Source organism: Tupaia chinensis, unplaced genomic scaffold, assembly GCF_000334495.1.
Source record: "Tupaia chinensis unplaced genomic scaffold, TupChi_1.0 Scaffold145860_1, whole genome shotgun sequence".
Lineage (NCBI taxonomy): Eukaryota > Metazoa > Chordata > Mammalia > Scandentia > Tupaiidae > Tupaia > Tupaia belangeri.
In genome coordinates this window covers 1,503,591-1,522,433 of record NW_006205718.1, presented here as the reverse complement: position 1 = coordinate 1,522,433, position 18,843 = coordinate 1,503,591, and the positions used below count along the sequence as shown (strand labels likewise).

The following is an 18,843-nucleotide window of genomic DNA, read 5'->3' as shown; positions in this document are numbered from 1 at the left end:
TTTTTTTTTGGAGAGGTTTTTGCTATAGGGCGTGTGTGCTCGCCAGAAAGACAGAGAGAGACAGAGAGACAGAAAGTGAGAAATCACCCCCCAGAGGTGAGAATTTTCTATTTATGGCATCATGTCGGCACTTGAGAAGGTTTCAGATTTTCAGATTAAGGTTGCTCAACCTATAATACATGGAGCTACTAGCAGACCAGGTGGATGCTCTTATCCCCGAAGCCACAGAGGGGGTTATTTTGAGTTGGCAGCATGAGAGACTGAGTTTAGCTAGTAGCCATGTTTCTCCACTGCTGGAGGTTGAGCCCTGGCTTGTACCTTGAGAGCAGAGACTCACGGGTGCTGGACCATTCAGGGGCCCATGCATGTGGCTCTGAGTCTTCCCCTGCTGCCCCTTCCTCACTTCTTATAGCAGTGCAAACAGTTCTTTGTACCAGTCCTGGGTAAGACGCTATTGCTGTTTCAACTCACTACCTCTGCTTCTCCAGCTGCTGTGCTACTAATCCAAAGAGCAGTGGATTCTCATCTCTCCTGTGGCTTTCCTCTAGAGTCCCCAAGGAGTCTTCCATCCAGAAGGGCAACATCCGACAGAGGCAGAAGTGCCTAGAATCTCAAAAGCGGAACAACCCAGAGATGCCGAATGTAAGGTTGAATCCCTGTATCAAGTTCAAAGGCGAGGAAGCAAAGTCCCAGGTAACGTCGCTGGGGTAACCACAGGCCAGAGGAGGGACATGGTCAGATTGGCCTCTGTCGCTGTCATTTGCTCTTACCTGACATTAGGAACCCAGTTATTCCCAGAGATCAGCAGCACAGCAGAAGTATGATTCTCCTCACTCACCACTGTATTGGCTTCGCTGGCTTTCCAAACATGTAGAATTCCTCTGAAAGAGGGCTTGACAGCCGGCATCTACCTGCAGGAAATTGCCCATTAAATTAGCAGGAGCTTAATGAGTCCCTTCTTGGTATTCTACCTGCTGGCTGTAAACCTGGGCTGGGTCAGCCAGGGCTGGTGGCACAGCTGTCTCACACATGTGTGATGCACAGGAAGAAAGCCCTCTGCTGGGTGAACGTCACCTCCAGAGTGAATACCTGCTCTGTGAGTCTCCCAGCTGATTTAAGTCTGATTTGCAGAGGGACACAACAGATTTGGTAAAAACCATCACCCTCCACTACCCCACTCCTGGGGTAGTCCCCTCCACCCCTCAGCAAGCCCCGGGCTTCACCTCTGCATCTCCTGCTTCCCCAAGTCCATAGGGCCACTGTGGCTCCTTCTCAGAAAGGTTTCCTTGGACCTTATTTGAACAACAAAACATTCCTCCCTATTCCCCTCCCCACCCCACACACAATGTTTAGCAGGACAGTGCTCTCCCATCTGAGGGTGGAGCTGATCTTTTAAAGGTCACTGACAAATCCACAGCATATTTCAACCTCCGTAGCACTTGGCCTGCTGAGTGCACAAAAGCGCATACGTGGCATATCTTCCTCCTTGCTCTTGTGCTCGGCATGATCCCCAGTCTCTTACACTCCCGTTCTTTCCTTCTTTCTACTTTCTTGACTCACTGCTCTCCCCAGACTCATATACTGTGGTGAGTTTTCACCAAGATTCTCATTTTATTATTCTTTTCTCTATAGACTGTTTCTTGGAGATTTTACCCATGCTTCCAGCTTTGACAGTCTCCCTTGTTTTTTAATTCAAAATTATGTATCTTCTTCTATCCATGATTTCACTCATTCATTCATTCAACAAACACTTCTCTGCTTAACAGTGAAGGTATAGAGATGAAAGACTGAGTTGCAGGCTTCAAAGGACCTAATGCAGAAAGACAAGAGTAAGCAGTCATCATGACATAACCTCTGTCCTGGACAGAATTTTGTTCAGGGGGCTGTCAAAGCACCAAGAGTTTGCTTCTAACCTATGTGTGAGGATCAGGAAGATTTTTCCCAAAGGACTAGAAAATGAGTTGCATCCTGAAAGACGAGTGGAAACAGGACATGTTGGGGAGGGAAGAAAGAGCAGTCCAGGAAGTACAGCACATGCAAAGACCTGAGGCTGGAACAAGGATGTTTCTTTGAAGGAAGGACTGTGAGGAGACCAGGGTCAGAGGGGTGGGATGGTTGTGAGAGAGCAAAGGATGGTGGGGCTGGAGAGGAAGCTAGAACTGAATCCTGGCTTCTTTTCCTGTGCCAAGGAGGTTACATCTTGTCTCAGGAGCAGGATGCTCCCTGGGAGAGGGCTGGGGAATCAGAGAGCAAAGGATGGTGGGGCTGGAGAGGAAGCTAGAACTGAATCCTGGCTTCTTTTCCTGTGCCAAGGAGGTTCCACATCTTGTCTCAGGAGCAGGATGCTATGAGAACCTGGGAGAGGGCTGGGGGAATCACAGTTTTCCAGTTAGATCTCCTGCCTGCTCTCAAATACCAGGCCATTGAGTGGCTCCATGACTGCAGCAATCTTGTCTGGGATTCAGGTAACAGGTAGCCATGGCCCCATCTCACTCCTTCTCTCCACATGGCCACCTTCTCCCCAGCCTCTGGTTACAGTCTTGGCCAGCTCTTGCAGCCCCTCTTTCTCCTCTATCCCTGTATCTGCAAGCACTGTTGTGCCTTCACACAGAGAGCTGTTCTTAACCCCTGTGTTCATTTCTTCATGCCAGAGCAGCATCCTCAACCTTGGCATGACTGACCCTTGAGTTGAACCATTCTTTTTTTTTTTTTTTAATAGACCTCAGCTTAGTTTATTTTTAACACCCATCATGCCATGAATTCATAGGGAATAGGTTCCAGTAGCTCAGGCTCCTTTCCATTGGTTCTTACAAAGTGTGCTTCTCTAGGTGGAGCAGGCTGGTGCTTTAGTTGAACCCAGGTACCTTTCTCTTTGGCTTCTTTCTTTTTCTGGTCATTTTCCTTCACACGTTTTAGGAAGCTATCTCTGCTCTTAGAATGTTTAATATGCTCAATATGCACATTGATTCTCTTGGCAAGAATCTTGCCCTTAACTTGTTTGTTCACAACAATGCCAACAGCATGCTGGGTAGCATTGTAGACTCTTTCAGTTTTGCCATGGTAACATTTGTGGGGCATTCCTTTTTGAACAGTACCCATTCCCTTAATGTCTACAATATCACCTTTCTTGTAGATTCACATATATGTCACCAAAGGAACAACTCCATGTTTTCTAAAAGGCCTAGAGAACATATATCGAGTGCCTCTCCCCTTTCCCTTTGTGTTCGTCATTTTGGTTAATTACTGGAAGATGGTGGTTCTGACCAAAAGGAGTTAAACCATTCTTCATTGTGGGGGCTGTTCTGTGCACTGTATGTTCTCTAGCAGCATCTTGGCCAACTCATGTTCACTCCTGCCTCTTGGTTATCTCCCCTTAAATAAATATTTCCTCTTTGCTTCTGTATCCAGTGCAACACAGCAAACCCTGGGCTGGATGCTGGTCCCTTTCCAACCCAGCTTTCACAGCTATAGCCAGATAGGCATTTTCTAGAGAAAATCCACTGTCCCTGCTGTCAGGCCACTCCCTGTGCCCACTAGCAGTGACTATCTCCAGAGACATCCACTAAGCATAGAAGGTCTTAAGGCTGTCCAGCCTGGATCCTCCTCTTCCCCATTTATCAGGGACCCTTCTCTTCCTCAGCTCCCAGCCTGACTGTCTCAGCCTCCAAAACAACCTCTGGGTTTCCTTCTATAGGTGAAGCTGGTGTGTGCATGAGAGGTAGGGAGAAACATCAGTAATGGTTGGTGCTTTTGCCAGTCCCTCCCCACCCACCACCCAATGGAGCCATCAGCACAGGGCCCAGCACTCAGTGATCAAGGCCAGATCCATCTGAGCAGCTACGGCTGCCTTTCTGGAGTCTATTTCTGATTCTGGGATTTGTTTAATAAACTCATGCATCATGGGCCATTCTCGAAAGTGTGATGGGTGGAGAATGGGAAATGAAAATCTTCCCACTTCCAAACCCCTCCTGCTCCTGCTTCCCCTCTCTCCTCTCCTCTCAAAGATGTGGCCAGAGATCAGCCTTCCTCTGGGAAACTGAGAGGCTAAATTATTTAAATGCCAGGAAAGCACCAGCTAATGGAAAGTCCACTTAGTGAAAGGGTTTCAGTTATCTGTGCCCATTCATACGCTCCCTTGGGGGCCTCTGAGATGGTTTCCTCAGAGCTCCCTTCCAGGAACCATATGCCTGTAGGCATTCCTTCCCAAAAGGCATTTGTGGACAGGGTGTCTCAAGTGGTAAGAGAACCCAGCCCCTCCCCCTGCCCCAACCCCAACCCTGGCACTTCTAGCTTTGAGCCCCCTAGGATCTTAAAAAAGAATAATTGTCAAAATGGGCTTTTAGAAACTGCAGTGTATTTTAAGTTCTTAAGTTTAAGCAATTAATGCATTTAACACAAACAATACAATGTCATTGTATAATGGTGATTATAAGATAATGGCAGGATTTATTTTTAAAATGGTAACTCATTGTTCACTATGGGCTGTATGGTCAGGTAGTAGGACAAAAGAAGGATCCTCATTTTCTTTCTATTATCAGTAACTGTCTGTTCAGCCTCATTTCCAGAAAAATGGCAAAAATAAAGTCAGTCATACTGTGAGACTGGGCAAATGGCTCTCTGGTAGCACTGCCTCTAGACCTGGCCTTGGCCTTCTCATTCCTCCCCACAAGTCAAGGAGTATTCTAGGTCAACACCCAGGGACCTGTGTTCTAGGTCATTCTACAGATATCTGAAAAATAAAGGGGCCCGGGACCAGCAGTTAGCATAATAGCTATGTCGCTGGACTCCCATGTAGTCGACCGCAGTTTGCGTCCCGGACCCGGTGGCTTAAAACTCACGCCAGGCGTGTGTGTGTGCGTGCCCAGGGTCCCAAGAGGAGAATGGAAGAGAAGGGATTGCGGCATGGCCATCCCCCCTGGGGGGTGATTTCTCGCTTTCTGTCTGTCTGTCTCTGTCTGGCAAGTGCATGCGTCCTGTAGCAAAAACCTCTCCAAAAAATAAAACAAAATTTTTTAAAAAGGGGGCCCTTTTTTCCTTCTTCAGCCAAGGAAAAGTAGCCCCTGAGTGATCCCGAGGCTAAGGGTCAGCTGGTTGGCTGAGATGGGGTGAAGAACAGACACCTTAACAGAGGCATCTGCAGTTCCCCACAGGGACTGATTCAAGACTCTTCTTTGTCCCATGATGAAGGCAAAGGGGTAGAGGTTATCCCCTTTTAATATCTGAAAGAGAAAACCTCTGGTCCAGGTTCCTACCCACTTGGCCCCAGCCTGATTTCAGGACCTGGATATACAGGCCAGGTGGGAAGGAAAGGGGTGGGGCACAGGCTAGAAGCCATGTGGCCATGTGTCCCCATGGTCTTGTGTAGAGCCGATGCAGAGTAGGCCCCCCTTCATATTCCTACCCCGACTTCTGCTGGTGTATGGGAGAGGACTACTCTCTGGCCTGCCCCCCACTCCAGGCCCTGATGTGAGAGTCCAAACTCTGTTCTTCTTTTTAAAAGGACTACCATTAGAAACTGGCCAGGAAGAACAATCTCTTGCCAATGTCTCCTGCCAGAGTGGGACTGATATTTATAACCTAGAAGAGGAATGGCAGGGGCAGGCGCCTTGTCCCTTGGAACCCATTGTGACCGTTCAGCATCAGCAATGGCACAGCTGTTGGAGAGCATTGGGGTGAGGGCCCTGTGCTCCCAGATGACCTTGGTTTCATCCCCTGTAAAATGGGCGGAATAGTAATCCCTACTGAACAGAAGTCTCATGAAGATTAAACTCTTCTGTGTAAGGCTCTCAGCAAGTGCTCAATACATGTGAGCCATTGTTAGCAGCCGAAATGGCAGCAGCATAGTTATTACATTACCTCTGTGCATTCAGACATCTTTCCCCTGTCAGCTTCTCCTGGAGGAAGGCAGACAGCCTATGTAGAACAGTGGTGTTCACCAGACTGGGGAAGAACTTCTCAATAAGCCCCACGAAAAACCTTTTACGTCTTCTTATTAGAGAAAAATTCAAATAGAAGTATTGTAGGATAGGAAAGGAACTCCTGCGTACCTGCTGCCAGGCTACAAGAATGAGCAACTCAGGGTCAGTTTTGTTTCATGTGTATTTCCACTCATTCCCCAGGGATAATTCTGATCTAGGTCTTTTACCACCAATAGAAGTTTGGGAAACAAAAACAAACAAACTAAAGAATCCTTAGGCAGGTGCCATCATTAGGGGATAGCAGACCCCACTAGCCTGGTGGCCACATTTAAGGATGAGGGAGCAGGAGAAGTCCCAGGTTAGAAGAGGCAGTGGTCATTGTCCATGAATCAGGCCAGCTCAAGGTGAAGATAAGTCATTGGTCAGAACAATAGATGGGCTTGAGCCTGTGGGAGAGGAGGAGTCACAAGCCAGGTCTCAAAAGACATTAAAGGTGCTCAGCAGACCGTGGAGGTCAGGAGAGGATCCAGGACCAGGAGGTGACTGGTAAGGCAGGCAGGGAAGGTGCATAATGAGAGCCAGATGAATACTGTGTCCACTGTGGGATGCCTTTTCCCAGAGCAGGGAGCTGGCTTGCTAAGGGGCCCTTTTTCCCTTCTTCAGCCAAGGACAAGTAGTCCCAGAGTAGGTGAAGCCAAGGGTCAGTGGTCAGCAGGGATGAGGTGGAGAACAGATCATCTTTACCAAAGGTCTCTGCAGCTCCCTTTAGGGGGTCCAATTCAGGACTGTTCTCTGCCCCATGATAAAGGCAAAGGGCAGAAGTTATCCTCTTTTACCAGCTAGAAGCGAAACCTCTTGTCTAGGCTCACATTTTGACAATTATGCCAGCACTTTCTGTCCGCTCACTTAAAGACTGTTAAGTGCTTCTTGTTTCCTGAACAGCAGTTACTCTATCATCTCTGGCACTTTAGAGGGAAGATAGTAGAATCCTTCCTCATAATGGACCTCACAGAATGTATCTTCTTCCTTATAGCATCAGAACTCTGCTTGTCAATCCAATGTCTTGGCTTCTCTTCCTGCAGAAGTTCCGAGGCCACGTCATGTGTTATACTGGCATGTGGGAGTACCTGCACCCTCTTGAAATAATTATACTTCTAACTTTCTTCTTTCTTTCAGTCCTTCTTCCATCCTTACCTTGAAACACGTCCCCATTTGTCCCCTGACTGCCTCTTGTCCTAACTCTGGTGATATTAAGACTAATTTTGGCTCTTTTTCAAAGAACAGGGGTCATTTTAAAGATAGCTGGTGGAGGGTGGGTAATTTAACTTGCCAGGTAGCCAGGTGAAATGTCAATGTGGGGATCAGACACCCCCTGGGATGTGTTTTCCAAACAGTAACTGGGTTGGGCTGCTTAGCTTAAATGTCATCCAGGTTCCTGCCCAAAGCTCAGAATTGTTCAGCTACCCCCAGAGCCAGTCTGCATGGCCCAGACCCTATCATGGGATGTAGGGACGGAGACTTCTGTTGGGGTGTTACATCTGAGTCTCTAGCAGTTGAGTAGCACTTTCCATGGTGACTTCATTGATGAGTGATGCCTGCTAGGACCCCCAGCACTTCCTACCAACTGTACTGATCATCACACCTAGGACCTAGGCATGGTGGTACCCATGAGAGGTGGCGTTCTAAGACTGAGCAAACCTTCCTGTCCTCTCCCCACAGGTGTGGGCCTTCACATACACTCAGCAGATCATCCAGGAGGAGCTGTGCCTGTCAGTCATCACCTTGTTCCCTGGCGCCCCTGTGGTTCTTGTCCTTTGCAAGAACGGAGATGACCGACAGGTGAGTGGTCAGTGGGTCCCTGGGATATGGCTGCCTTCTATAGATGACTGCCTGTGTAGTTCCAAGTCACCTGTGTGGAAAAGAGAACCTGTTAGAGGAAGAGAAGTAGTAAGAAGGAGGTCCTTCTCGCCAGGAGGAGGAGAGAGCACTGCCTCGGATACCCTCCACGGTGACAGCAGCAGTGCAGGATTGGCTCCTGCTCACTGACTACCCCATGTCTGCTCATCTAGCACTGTCCAGCCTTTGCTCTGTTCCCCACCTGGTATCCCACACACAGACCTCGGAGACACAAAGAAGGGCAACACCCAACCCTTTCCCTTTAGGGTTCTGGGTTCTGGTAATGTGTCCACCAAAGCTCATGGTGCTCTGGGTGCACCATCTGCTGGACCCTCTAGCAGCAAGCTGTGCATTTGACCCAATCATTTGCCAACTGAATAATGGCATTAGAGGGCCAACATTCAAATGCCCATTTTCTGGCTTACTGGCTGTGTGACGTAGGGTGGGTTACTGGACCTCTCTGAGCTTCAATTTCCTTCTTTGTAAAATGGACTTGATCATGCCCAACACAAAGGGTAGCTATTTAGAGCAGTTAACTGAAAGTCCTTATGAGTACAGAGCTCAGTACCTGGTCAGTGGTGGTTCTCCACCTTGTCATCCCTCCTTCCTGGTCATGAGGTGATAGTTGGGGAAGAGCTCAGGAACCCTACCTCCCTGCTTGGGCCCCTCATGCATTGACATACTGAAGACCCCTCTTGCCAACCCCTCACTGCTGGGTCACCCCAACTCTCCCTAACTTTGTACTTGTGCAAACACTGAATGTAGATCATTGCTTTGGTTCCTCCTGTGATTAGCTTGCTTCACATTTTCTGGCCTATTGCTTGGAAAGTTACTGCCTCCTAACAAGTTTTCCTAGCAAACATTATTGATTTTGTTTTTAACTTTCCTTTATCCAATTAAAAAAAAAAAGAACCAACAACAGTACCTGGCACAGCAATTAGCTACAGGTTTATTCCATCATGAGACTATGAAATCAAGTCTCTGGGTGACCTTAGACATGAGGTTTCAATGTTGGACTCCTGACAATATTGCTAGGACATGGGCCTTAGCCAGAGGACCTGGTTCAACCTTTCTCCTCTCCGTGTTCCCAGCAATGGACCAGGACTGGGCCCCGCATCGAGCATATTGCATCCCACCTCTGCCTAGACACAGACATGTTCGGCGATGGCACCGAGAATGGCAGGGAAGTCGTTGTCAACCCATGTGAGTCCTCACTTATGAGTCAGCACTGGGAGATGGTGAGCTCTTGAGGACTTTTGTGGAATCCAGTATGGGCTTCAGGGTCGTGTTTCCCTACACCAGAACAGATTGGAAGCCCACCCACAAGGACTCCAGATGCCCTGGCCTAGGAGGCAGAGGCAAAGCCTCCAGGACAAGAGCACTGTCTCAGGGAGGAAAGAGGAAAAGATGGTGAGCCAGCTGGGCTCCAAGACAAATTCTTACGTTCTTAATGCCGTTCGGTTCAGTTCTGGCCGGAGCTTCTTCTGATGGATATCTGGATACAGAGATCTAATAGAAGTATGTGTTTTGCCTTTTTTTCAAGAGTCACTCTACAGAGAGCAAGGCCTTCCTTGTAACCAGGCCAAGACTAAATTTAGAGCTGAACAATGAAGGTTGTTTTCAAAGCAAATAAAGATTACTTTAGACATTGTCTCTGGGTGTCTTTACTCTGTTTCTTCTTACACTGGCTCAGGGCTAAGATGAGTTCTGCATTGATTGGGGTGTGGAGTGAAGGGCGTCTTGTGGAAGAGTGGGCAAGGAAGAAGACAGGTGAGAAATCTACACCCTTATCCTGAGCTGTGTGATCTTAAAGACACATAGCTGCTCCAGCCATGGTGGTACAGATGGCAGGGTGATGCTATACAATGCTAGAGCCATATGGGAGGCTCAAGTTCAGATCCCTGGTTGACATGACCACATAGGACATGCCCATACCCACTTGGATCCTGGATGGTGGGGGGTGGGTGTAGATCATGGCATGGTGAGACTTTGTAAGGGGTACCTGTCTTTCCCAGCATCCCTCAAGAAGTTAATAAAAACAGAAGATGTGTAACTTCTTTGTCTTGCTATTTTCTGTTACATCACATTGAGAGGAGTGGGACGAGATTAGTGATTTTTACAGTCGATCTACATCTGCCTCATTTGAGGACATTGTCTCTAAAATGGAGACACTAGGTTTCCCTGTGGAGATCCTGCTTCAGTAGATCTGGAGCAGGATCCAGGCTTCTCTACTGATTCTGATGCCCCTCATTGTTTAAAAACACTGCCTTAGATAGTATGCGTGGCCCCTTATGGTCTATAGCCACTAGCACAGGAGTTTCTGACTCTAATAAATCCCCAGTTTACTAGTGTGCTCTGGGAACTGGCTGTGGTGGTGGTCCATTTGTACTAATGTTTAAGAGAATTACCAGCCCACATTGTCACATAGTGTCCCAAATATACCTGTACGTGTTCTACCAATGTAGGTTTACTACATGGTGTTCAGAAACTGTCTTCATTATCTATTGCTGAGTAACAAATTACCCCTACACTGAGCAGCTTCGAGCAACACATCCTTCCTCATTATCACAGGCACAGCTTGGCTGGGTCCTCTACTGTGGGTGCCTTACAAGGCTCCAATCAGGGTGTCAGTGGGGCTGCAGTCAACTCTAGGTTCAACTGGGATAGGATCTATCCTGAGCTCCCTTAGTGGTTGTTGGCAGGATTCTGTCCCCTGCTGACTGGTGCCCAGGGGCTGTCCTCAGTGCCTTGCCATAGGAGTCTCTCCAAGACAAGTGAGCCAAGAAGGCAGGGGTACCAACCAGCCAGAAGTTACAATCTTTTATAAACTCACCGGTTATCTGCCGTATTCATTTTGTCATATTCATTCCCTAGAAGCAATCTCCAGGTCGAGCCCTTATGCAAAGGGTGAAGATTACACAGGAGAGTAAATGCCAGAGGCAGGAATCATGGAATCATTTTTGAATTTGCTACCACAGTGACTATTATATTCTAAGCAGGTGTTCATGTCTCTTCCATCCAGAAAGCCCTTCCGTAGCAGGATGTTGTTTAAGATCATCATTATAAAATCTCTTACTGCGGACTACCAAAGACGTGCAAAGTAAAGAGCTGAGTGTATGCAGACCAGAATCTCCCTGGTGGCTGTGTTTGTGCATTCCTCCTACTGCCTTCTAGAATTATGACTTGGTTCTCTTACTGGGGCTATTTCACTCCACACTGGGAGAACAGAGGAGTTCATAGGCAGATAAAACCCTCTGTAGAAGACATTGTGATGATTTCTTAAGCTATGTGTTCACAGGGTTCAAACCTGCCTTGCAGAGAAGGAGGAGATCAAGCATATTCCCCTAAGTGGGTGAAATAGGTGCTGTACTAGAATAAATACAAGCAGAGCCTGGTATTATCCTCATGTGTTTATTTATTACTCTCTATTCATACCCATCTTTGAGTTCCCTCATGACAAGAAAGGTATCTCTCATTTTTCTTTATCCCCAGAACTGGATGGGGCACATCAAGTTTTCTGTGGATATTTTTCTAAATAGATAATTGAAAAATTATTCCTTATCCAGGAAGTAACTTTACTTACATTTTACTACTACTATAAAGTCATACAATGCAGGTGACTTTAAGTATCTTTCAAACATTCAAGGGAATGGAGCAAGAGGAGTGGAGAACTCTGCTCCAATAAAGCAAGAACTGCTCATCTCAACCTCTTTTGGTATGGCCCAGGCGCTAAGGCTTAGCTATACCATTGACCCTCTCACCAGCAAAAGACCTCAGGATAATAATAAAGAATGTAGAGGATCATCTGCTAATGGAGATGTGGATGGATCTTTTAGCCATAGGGCATGTGTCTTCAGACCTCATTAGTAGAAATAGAGGTTAAAAACCGTGATGATGAAATAAGAATCACTACAACTGGATAGAATTATTCACACCCCCTCTATCCATGATCCTCTTGGTGGTGCAACCAAAGCAAGAGTAATTTGTAATTTAAAATCATGCATAGCAGCAATTCCTACCTCCACCAATTCAAGACAAAGCCAGTTGTGGAAGAAATTTCCCTCACCTATTATTATATCTGACTACTGGGAACAGAGGAGAACAATATGGGCTTCTGGTTATCAGTACAGTATGCATGTTAAATGAAAGGGAATTTTTATTTATATTTTATGTACATGTATGTATGCATATTTGTGTATGTATAAATATATCTGAATACATTGTGTGTATTTTTGTGAACTAGGAAAAAGAGAGGCAAGGGCTTCAGGTGGTTTCTGCTGTATGGATTAGACTTGGGGCATGGTGGTGTTGAATCGATGGGGGAAAAATGGGAGTTTTTAGGTTCATCTGGGCTCAGCATGAGTGGTTGAGTCTGGCCCCATATTGGATCTGAGAGACACTCTCATGGCAGTTTGTTTCTTAGGGTGCTTTATCAGTTTTCCCTGTGATCTCATCTCCAATAGGAGTTGAAGATGTCCCCCTAGACATCCCAGGTACCTTAGCTTTGGAGGCATGCCTTGGGGTGGGTCTCAGTTTGCCTCTGTTGGGGTCTTGTCGGTCTCATTGATTTCAAATCAGTTCATATACTGAGTTTCCCATTGGTGTTTTGCTTTTTTATTTTATTTTTTCATTGAAAATTATGAAGAGAATTTGGAGTCCACTTCTGTGCTTGGCACAAGCTTGAATTTTTATCTTTTCTGAATTGTCTTTTTCCCTACACCAAATTTTAGTCCTTCTTTATGCCACTGCTATTCACCCAGCTGGTGGATGGGGTTTGTCCAGCCCTTCTAGGCACCAGCTAGATATAGGGACCTCTTTCTGGCCACCCATGAGAGTGAAGCTTTCATTACTATCTCTGCTGGGAGCTAAAATCCCAGTCTTGGTGATGTATGTCTGGCTTCACTTCCCCTTCAGCCCTCCCTCACCACTCTGACTTTGAATACATACGTTTTTGTGAATATAGAATTTTCCCCTTCTTCCTTTCAAATGCAGCTGTGATTTCAAATTGTTTTATTCAATATGTATTTGTGGCAAGAGGGAGGGAGAATCTTTTGTCAGATTAGACCCAAATTCCTTAGTGCTGTAATTAGCTGTCACCACTGTCTATCCCACTGGCTAGGGGACCATATCTTATTGTAGATACTCAATAAATTTCTGTGAATGAGTGAGAGCATAAGCCTGTGATTCTTTAGTACCACTTCCTAATTACCTCCTGGCTACAGTTATCAGACATTTGCATTGTGAAAAGACAGCAAAGGCAGAAATGAAGGACTGAGAAGACAAATTTATAACAATAAAATCTTGTTATAATACACATAGATTTAGGGATCATGCATATTTTACTTCATAATGACAGACTTTAATACTAAAAATGCTAACTGGAGAGAACTATCAGTAATGGAAATCTTTAATACTGCAGTAGAACCCAGCAAGAGAGAATTTGTTCTCATAAACTCTGGGGCATTGTGATAGAAGACTGGGCGAGAGCCCTCATATTTCATCTGTGAGACTCTCAGACATGCTCACTGGTATCTGGCTACCTAGAATGTCCTGACTGGCTTCAAAGAGAGGCTTACCTTGGACCTGAGTCCACCATAATAGACCCACAATAGATTAAGTACTCTTGCACCCCCTACTTCACGTACCAAGTCACTATCCTGCTCTGAATCCATCTTTTTTGCATCTGGGACAGTGTCTGGAACACAGAGTAGCATAATGGTTTGAGAGCTGTATGAGAGGTCTCTAGCAGCTGTGCAAACATGGTGGCCTCTGGGCCTTCCCAGGAGGCAGGTGGGAATCTCTTTTCCCCACCTAATAGAGCCAACTGCCTAAGCTCCCTCGTGGTCTAGGCTCTGTGGCAGCCCAACTCGGATTAGCAGACTCAGAAGCTCCGAGCGTGTTTCCATTTGCCATGGAGCCAACTAATTTAATGAAGCCGTCACAGTGCAAACCTCAGGGCTTATTGGAAAAGGACTCGAGCACGACATTATTTCACAGCAGTAGATTGCATCATTTTCATTTCACAGCTTTCCAATGGGAAATAATAAAACAAAATTACAAACATAATGAAGAAGGAAAGAAAGAAACCTTGGGTGAGAGACACATCCTCAGTGCTATGACAGAGCTGGTTGGCGTATTCATTTGAGCCAGTAAGTATTACCTGCCTCCGCTCTGCAGGAAGGAGCAGCCCAGGGTGCTTTCACCTGCAGCTGAAGATAACTGGCTGCAATAACTCACTGTCCAAACATAGCAAGGAGCATGCACATCCCTGGAGTTGGCCCTCTGAGAGATACCAGGCTCCAGAGCACAGTCCTCATCAGACTAGCTACCACGTGGGGTGAAGTGTTGCCATTGGCTATGGCAGGGAAAGCTGGTGAGGTGTGATGTGCAGCACACCTTCTTTTCCTTGAATGACAAAGCTTCAGCAGTATGGCTTCACCCAAACCAGAATGGAGGGAAGAATAGGTGCTCCTGATCCAGCGGCACTTGCACTGACACTGTAGGTGACTGGACAGCCAGAGGCTAAGTAGTATTGTAGGTTCATCAACAGAGAGAGAAAGCTCTTCAGAAGCCGTTCTTATTAGTAGCTCTGAGGTGTACAGATGAGGGAGGCAACTGAACTAGTCAGTTTGGTTGGTTGGTTAGGTGCACGCACTTGCTGGAGAGAGACACACAGAGAAAGTAAGAAGTCACCCCCTAGAGAGTATGGCCATGCTGTAATCCCTTCTCCTTTCAGAATTTTAGACATGGACGCACACAAACACCCAATGTGATTTTCAAGTTGCTGGTTCTGGGACCCGAACTAACTGTGGTTGGCCATGTAGGAGTTCCAGCACCTTAATCATGCACCACCTGCTGGCCCCACCAGGTTCTTTATTTCCATAGGCTTGCTCTTCAGCTGGAAGAGATGCCCCAGGCCTGCCCCTGAATAAGACCAATCTCCTTCAATCTACACTAGTGCCCCCACCCCCCAAATCTTCCCCACCTTTGGTTGAAAGTCACTTTCCCCCTCAGACTTTGGAGGAGTTTGAGGCCATCTGGAATAAGTTCCCTCTTTGTTCCTCCAAGGTTGCCCCATGACCTTGATTCCATGCTTCCTTCTTGATCCTTCAGTTATGACTCATTTCTTATTTCCTGCACCTCAGCAGAATAGCATGAAAATCATGTGTACCATGACTTAAGCCATTCCTCAAATCTTCCCTCTTATTTTGGCCAACATGCTCATCTACTGTGTAGAGGTTAGTCTCATGGACTCTGATGTTGGATAGTGTAGGTTCAAATCCTGCTCCTTTAGTTCTTAACTATGTGACTAGGAGGAAATTACACTCTCTGGACTCAATTTCCTTTCCTGTAAAAGGGCTCATAATCATACCTGCTTCACAATTTCATTGTGAGATTAAATGAAATGATTCATGAAGTGATGAAGTCAGCACAGAGCCAAGTACATATTATGTCCTCAGAAATGTTTGCCATCCTTCTAGTTTATTGTGAGGATTAAACATCCAGTCCTACAGCAGAAGCTGCAGCCTGTGAATGTTGAGGGATGATTCCTTATCTTGGGCAGCTTGGGTGTTACAATAGAAATATCACAGTCCAAGTGGCTTAAACATTAAATATGTGTTTCTCACAGTTCTTCAGGCTGGGGAGTCCAAGGTCAAGGCACCAACACATTTGTGTTTGACAAGAGCCCACTTCTTCATAAAAGACCACCTTCTCTCTGTCATCATTTGGCAGAAAAAGGTGAGAGAGCTCTCTGGGGGAGGGTCCCTTTTATAAGGACACTAATCTGACTAGCGAGAGTGCCACCCCCTGACCTTATCATCTCCCAGAGATTTCACCTTAAAAAATTGGGACTTAAGACTTCAGCATATGAATTGGAATGCAAAAATAGTCATTCCATTGTTACCTTCAATTCTCAGGGTCCCTTAAAGACTAGGTGGGGCCTGAGACACACCCCCCTGTGGAGGACGACTTAAAACACCAGCCATGGTTTCTGAATTGGTGATGAGCCCAGGAGAGAGACTGCACAGGAAAGAACAACAAGGACTGGTAAGGGAAAGAAACAGCACCTTTCATGGCTTTGGCTTTTGCTGCCTGCTGTTCTCTGCCACTTCCCCCTGGAGGATTCCCTACTGTTGCACTGTTTTTTTTTTCTTGTACACATGAATGAAGTCAGTCTCTGCCTTCTCCATGCTGAACTCTGTTGAGGAGCAATGTCATGCTTGGCATCATTGGTGCTACGAGCAGAGCTGAAGATAAGCATAGGGATACTCTGGGGTGAGGCAGAGAAAGCCCTGTCTGGCCTACACTCCAGAGAAACCTCTTCCTCACAGCAGAGGTGACACCTCACCCCAACTCCCAGAGAAGGTCCCCGGTCTGCTACCTGCCCTCTGTTTGAAACTCCTGTTCTGACCCATGACTCAGCTCTCATGCCAGTGTTCTACCCCTTTCTGTTCCTCCTCAGCCTGACCCCTGCATGATTTTCAGGTTTGAAGCTGCTTCCAGATGTATTATCCAGTAGGTATCATTGCCCAGTGTGCTGGTATCCCTTCTACCTGCCTTCCCAGTGGGGTTACCTGCTCAGGGAGTGGGATCTGATGCATCTTCCCAGACCCAGTGGGAGAGTTTGAGGTGTACTGGTGCTCCTTATAGTTCACTTAGTCCTAAGCAAGGGGAGAGGATGTGAAGTACCCAAAGTAGCTCAGACAGAACACTGTGTCAGAAAAGAGGTTTGTTGAGGGACCAGCAGTTAGCATAAAGGCTATGTCGCTGAACTCCCATGTAGTCGACTGCGGTTTGAGTCCCGGACCCGGTGGCTTAAACTCACACCGGGCGCATGTGCATGTGTGCCCAAGATCCTGAGAGGAGAATGGAGAAGGAATTGTGGCATGGTCATCCCCCTAGGGGTAATTTCTCACTTTCTTCTCTCTGTCTCTGTCTTTCTGGCGAGCGCATGTACCCCATAGCAAAAGCCTCTTAAAATAAAAGAAAAAAGTAAAAGAGGTTTGTCGAAAGTACTGTGAGGTTCAGAGGAAGGGAAGAATCTAGGTGAGATGAGCTTGAAGCATCACTGAGATTGCAAAAAGCTGGATATGGAGAAGCATTCTGAATGATAAGAACAGTGTGACCAGAGGCCCAAAGCAGGAGATGATGGGCCTTTCTCAGAGAACATGAAACAGGTCAACTAGCCTGCAGTATAGGAGACATGGAAGAAAGTAGGACCAGTTAAGAGCCACAAGAGGGCTTGAATGCCAGGCAGAGGTTTCTGATCAGGTAAATAGTGGTAGGTTGGTGAAGGTTTTGGAGCAAGGGAGTAATACTGTCCAGAATATGTCAGGAAGATTGACCAAGGAGCAGAGAGTAAGATGATTTGCGTATGAGATTCTGTGAAGGCAAGGTCTATTAGAGACTCCAAAAGCAGTCCAAGAAATTTCTGTGAAGCCTAAACTTTGTTGCTGACAGTAGAGTGGAAAACAGAAAATAATTATGAGAATTTGGTGGTGGTAGGGGGGGAAGGCAAAGAAGGAGAGGGAGAAGTGGAGTCAGGCAGGAGAATGGCCTCCCTGCCAAGTAGACCCTGTGGAACTGCCCAGGAAAATGCCCTCATGTTACCCACCTTTCCCTGATCTGTTTGAGTTTCTGACAGCCAGGTTTAACTTCTTAATTATGACATATTTTAGACACACAAAAGAAGAATAATAGTAGCCTAGCAACCACTTACATGTGTTTACTCTGTGCCTGGCATTGCTCTAAGAACTTGAAAGACTTAGTCAATCCTCATGAAAATACTAGCTATAGCATCATTGCTACTTCTATTTTCTCCATTTTACAAGTGAGTAACTTGTGGCCCAGGAGGGTAAGAGACTTGCCTAAAGTCATGCAACTTGTAATAGAAGTGAACTGAAGTCTCACTTGAATCAGGAAGTCGTTCCCCAAGTTCTGGGCTCATAACCAACATCTGTTGCTTCTCCTACTGGGGACAGAATCATAGACACTTGAGTTCTTGCCACAAAGAAAATTCTGCACGTGTAGTCGATGTCTCTTGTGTAAAACTCCATAATATGCTGACTTTTAAAATTGAGTCATTCTACATCTGTAACAACTCGCTAGCCACACTGATCCTGAGATTTATTAACTCATCAGACAGTTGTTAGGTCAGGAAGGGAGAAGGGCCATAGCATTTAGCGAGCTATTATGATGTGCCAAAACTGTTTATGTGCTTTATATTCACTGTTTTATTCAGTACTAACAGCATTTCTATGAAGTAGGTATTATCATCAGGATTTTACAGATGAGGAACTTGAGTCTCAGAGAAGTTAAATGACTGGTCAAGGTTGGCCAAATGATAAATGGCAGAGTGGTGTGCCTCCTCTCCGTGGCTATGCCTCCACAGTACATGGCAGTTCAGCCCCTTCACACTCATATGTAAATTACTAAGCAATAAATATTTACTAGGCATCTGTTATATGACAGGCATTATGCCAGGAACTGGCCACCAGTCCTTGCCTTCAAGGACAACAAACAAAGGATGTGATGGGTTTTATTTTATTGAGAGTCAAGAGGAGAAAGGAAGAGCAGAGCCAAGTTGGGGAGGATGTGCATGGTATTATTACTGATCTAACAGAGGTCTCTGGAGTATGAAGAGCATAGAGAAGAGAAGGAAGGAGTTTCTCAGAGAAAGGGGTGGCTGAGTTCTAAGATTGAGAGGATAAGAGGAATGGGGGTCTGATGATAATGCAGTGGTAAAATCCAATGTTCTGCAAGGCTGACAACATGGAAGGGATCTGGGTTCACATCCAGAGACCACCCCGAGTACACATGTGCACATAACTGAGGGCTGGTGGAGCCTGGGGCTGGATTACGGCATCAGGACCCTATTAGGGGTTCTTTCTCTTTGTCTGTCTCATGGAAGAAATAAACTTAGAAAAAAGAGGAAGAGAAGACAAAATTTCACACACAGGAGCCCATGTTTGCTTCATCATAATTTCTTCCAAGCCTCTGGTTTAATCCTCTTTTTTTTTTTTTTTTT

General features: G+C 46.2%; 1 protein-coding gene across 1 annotated transcript in view; it reads left to right on the top strand.

The window, feature by feature from the left end:
• The window catches only part of GALNT14 (polypeptide N-acetylgalactosaminyltransferase 14), a 245,509-nt gene extending 236,042 nt beyond the window's left edge, over nt 1–9,467 (top strand). The window contains exons 13-15 of the mRNA XM_006168527.1: nt 549–693; nt 7,638–7,757; nt 8,906–9,467. Coding sequence (XP_006168589.1) covers nt 549–693; nt 7,638–7,757; nt 8,906–9,064 — 424 coding nt within the window. The 3' untranslated portion in view covers nt 9,065–9,467. The remainder of the gene's footprint in view (nt 1–548; nt 694–7,637; nt 7,758–8,905) is intronic.
• The last annotated feature ends 9,376 nt before the right edge of the window (nt 9,468–18,843 follow it).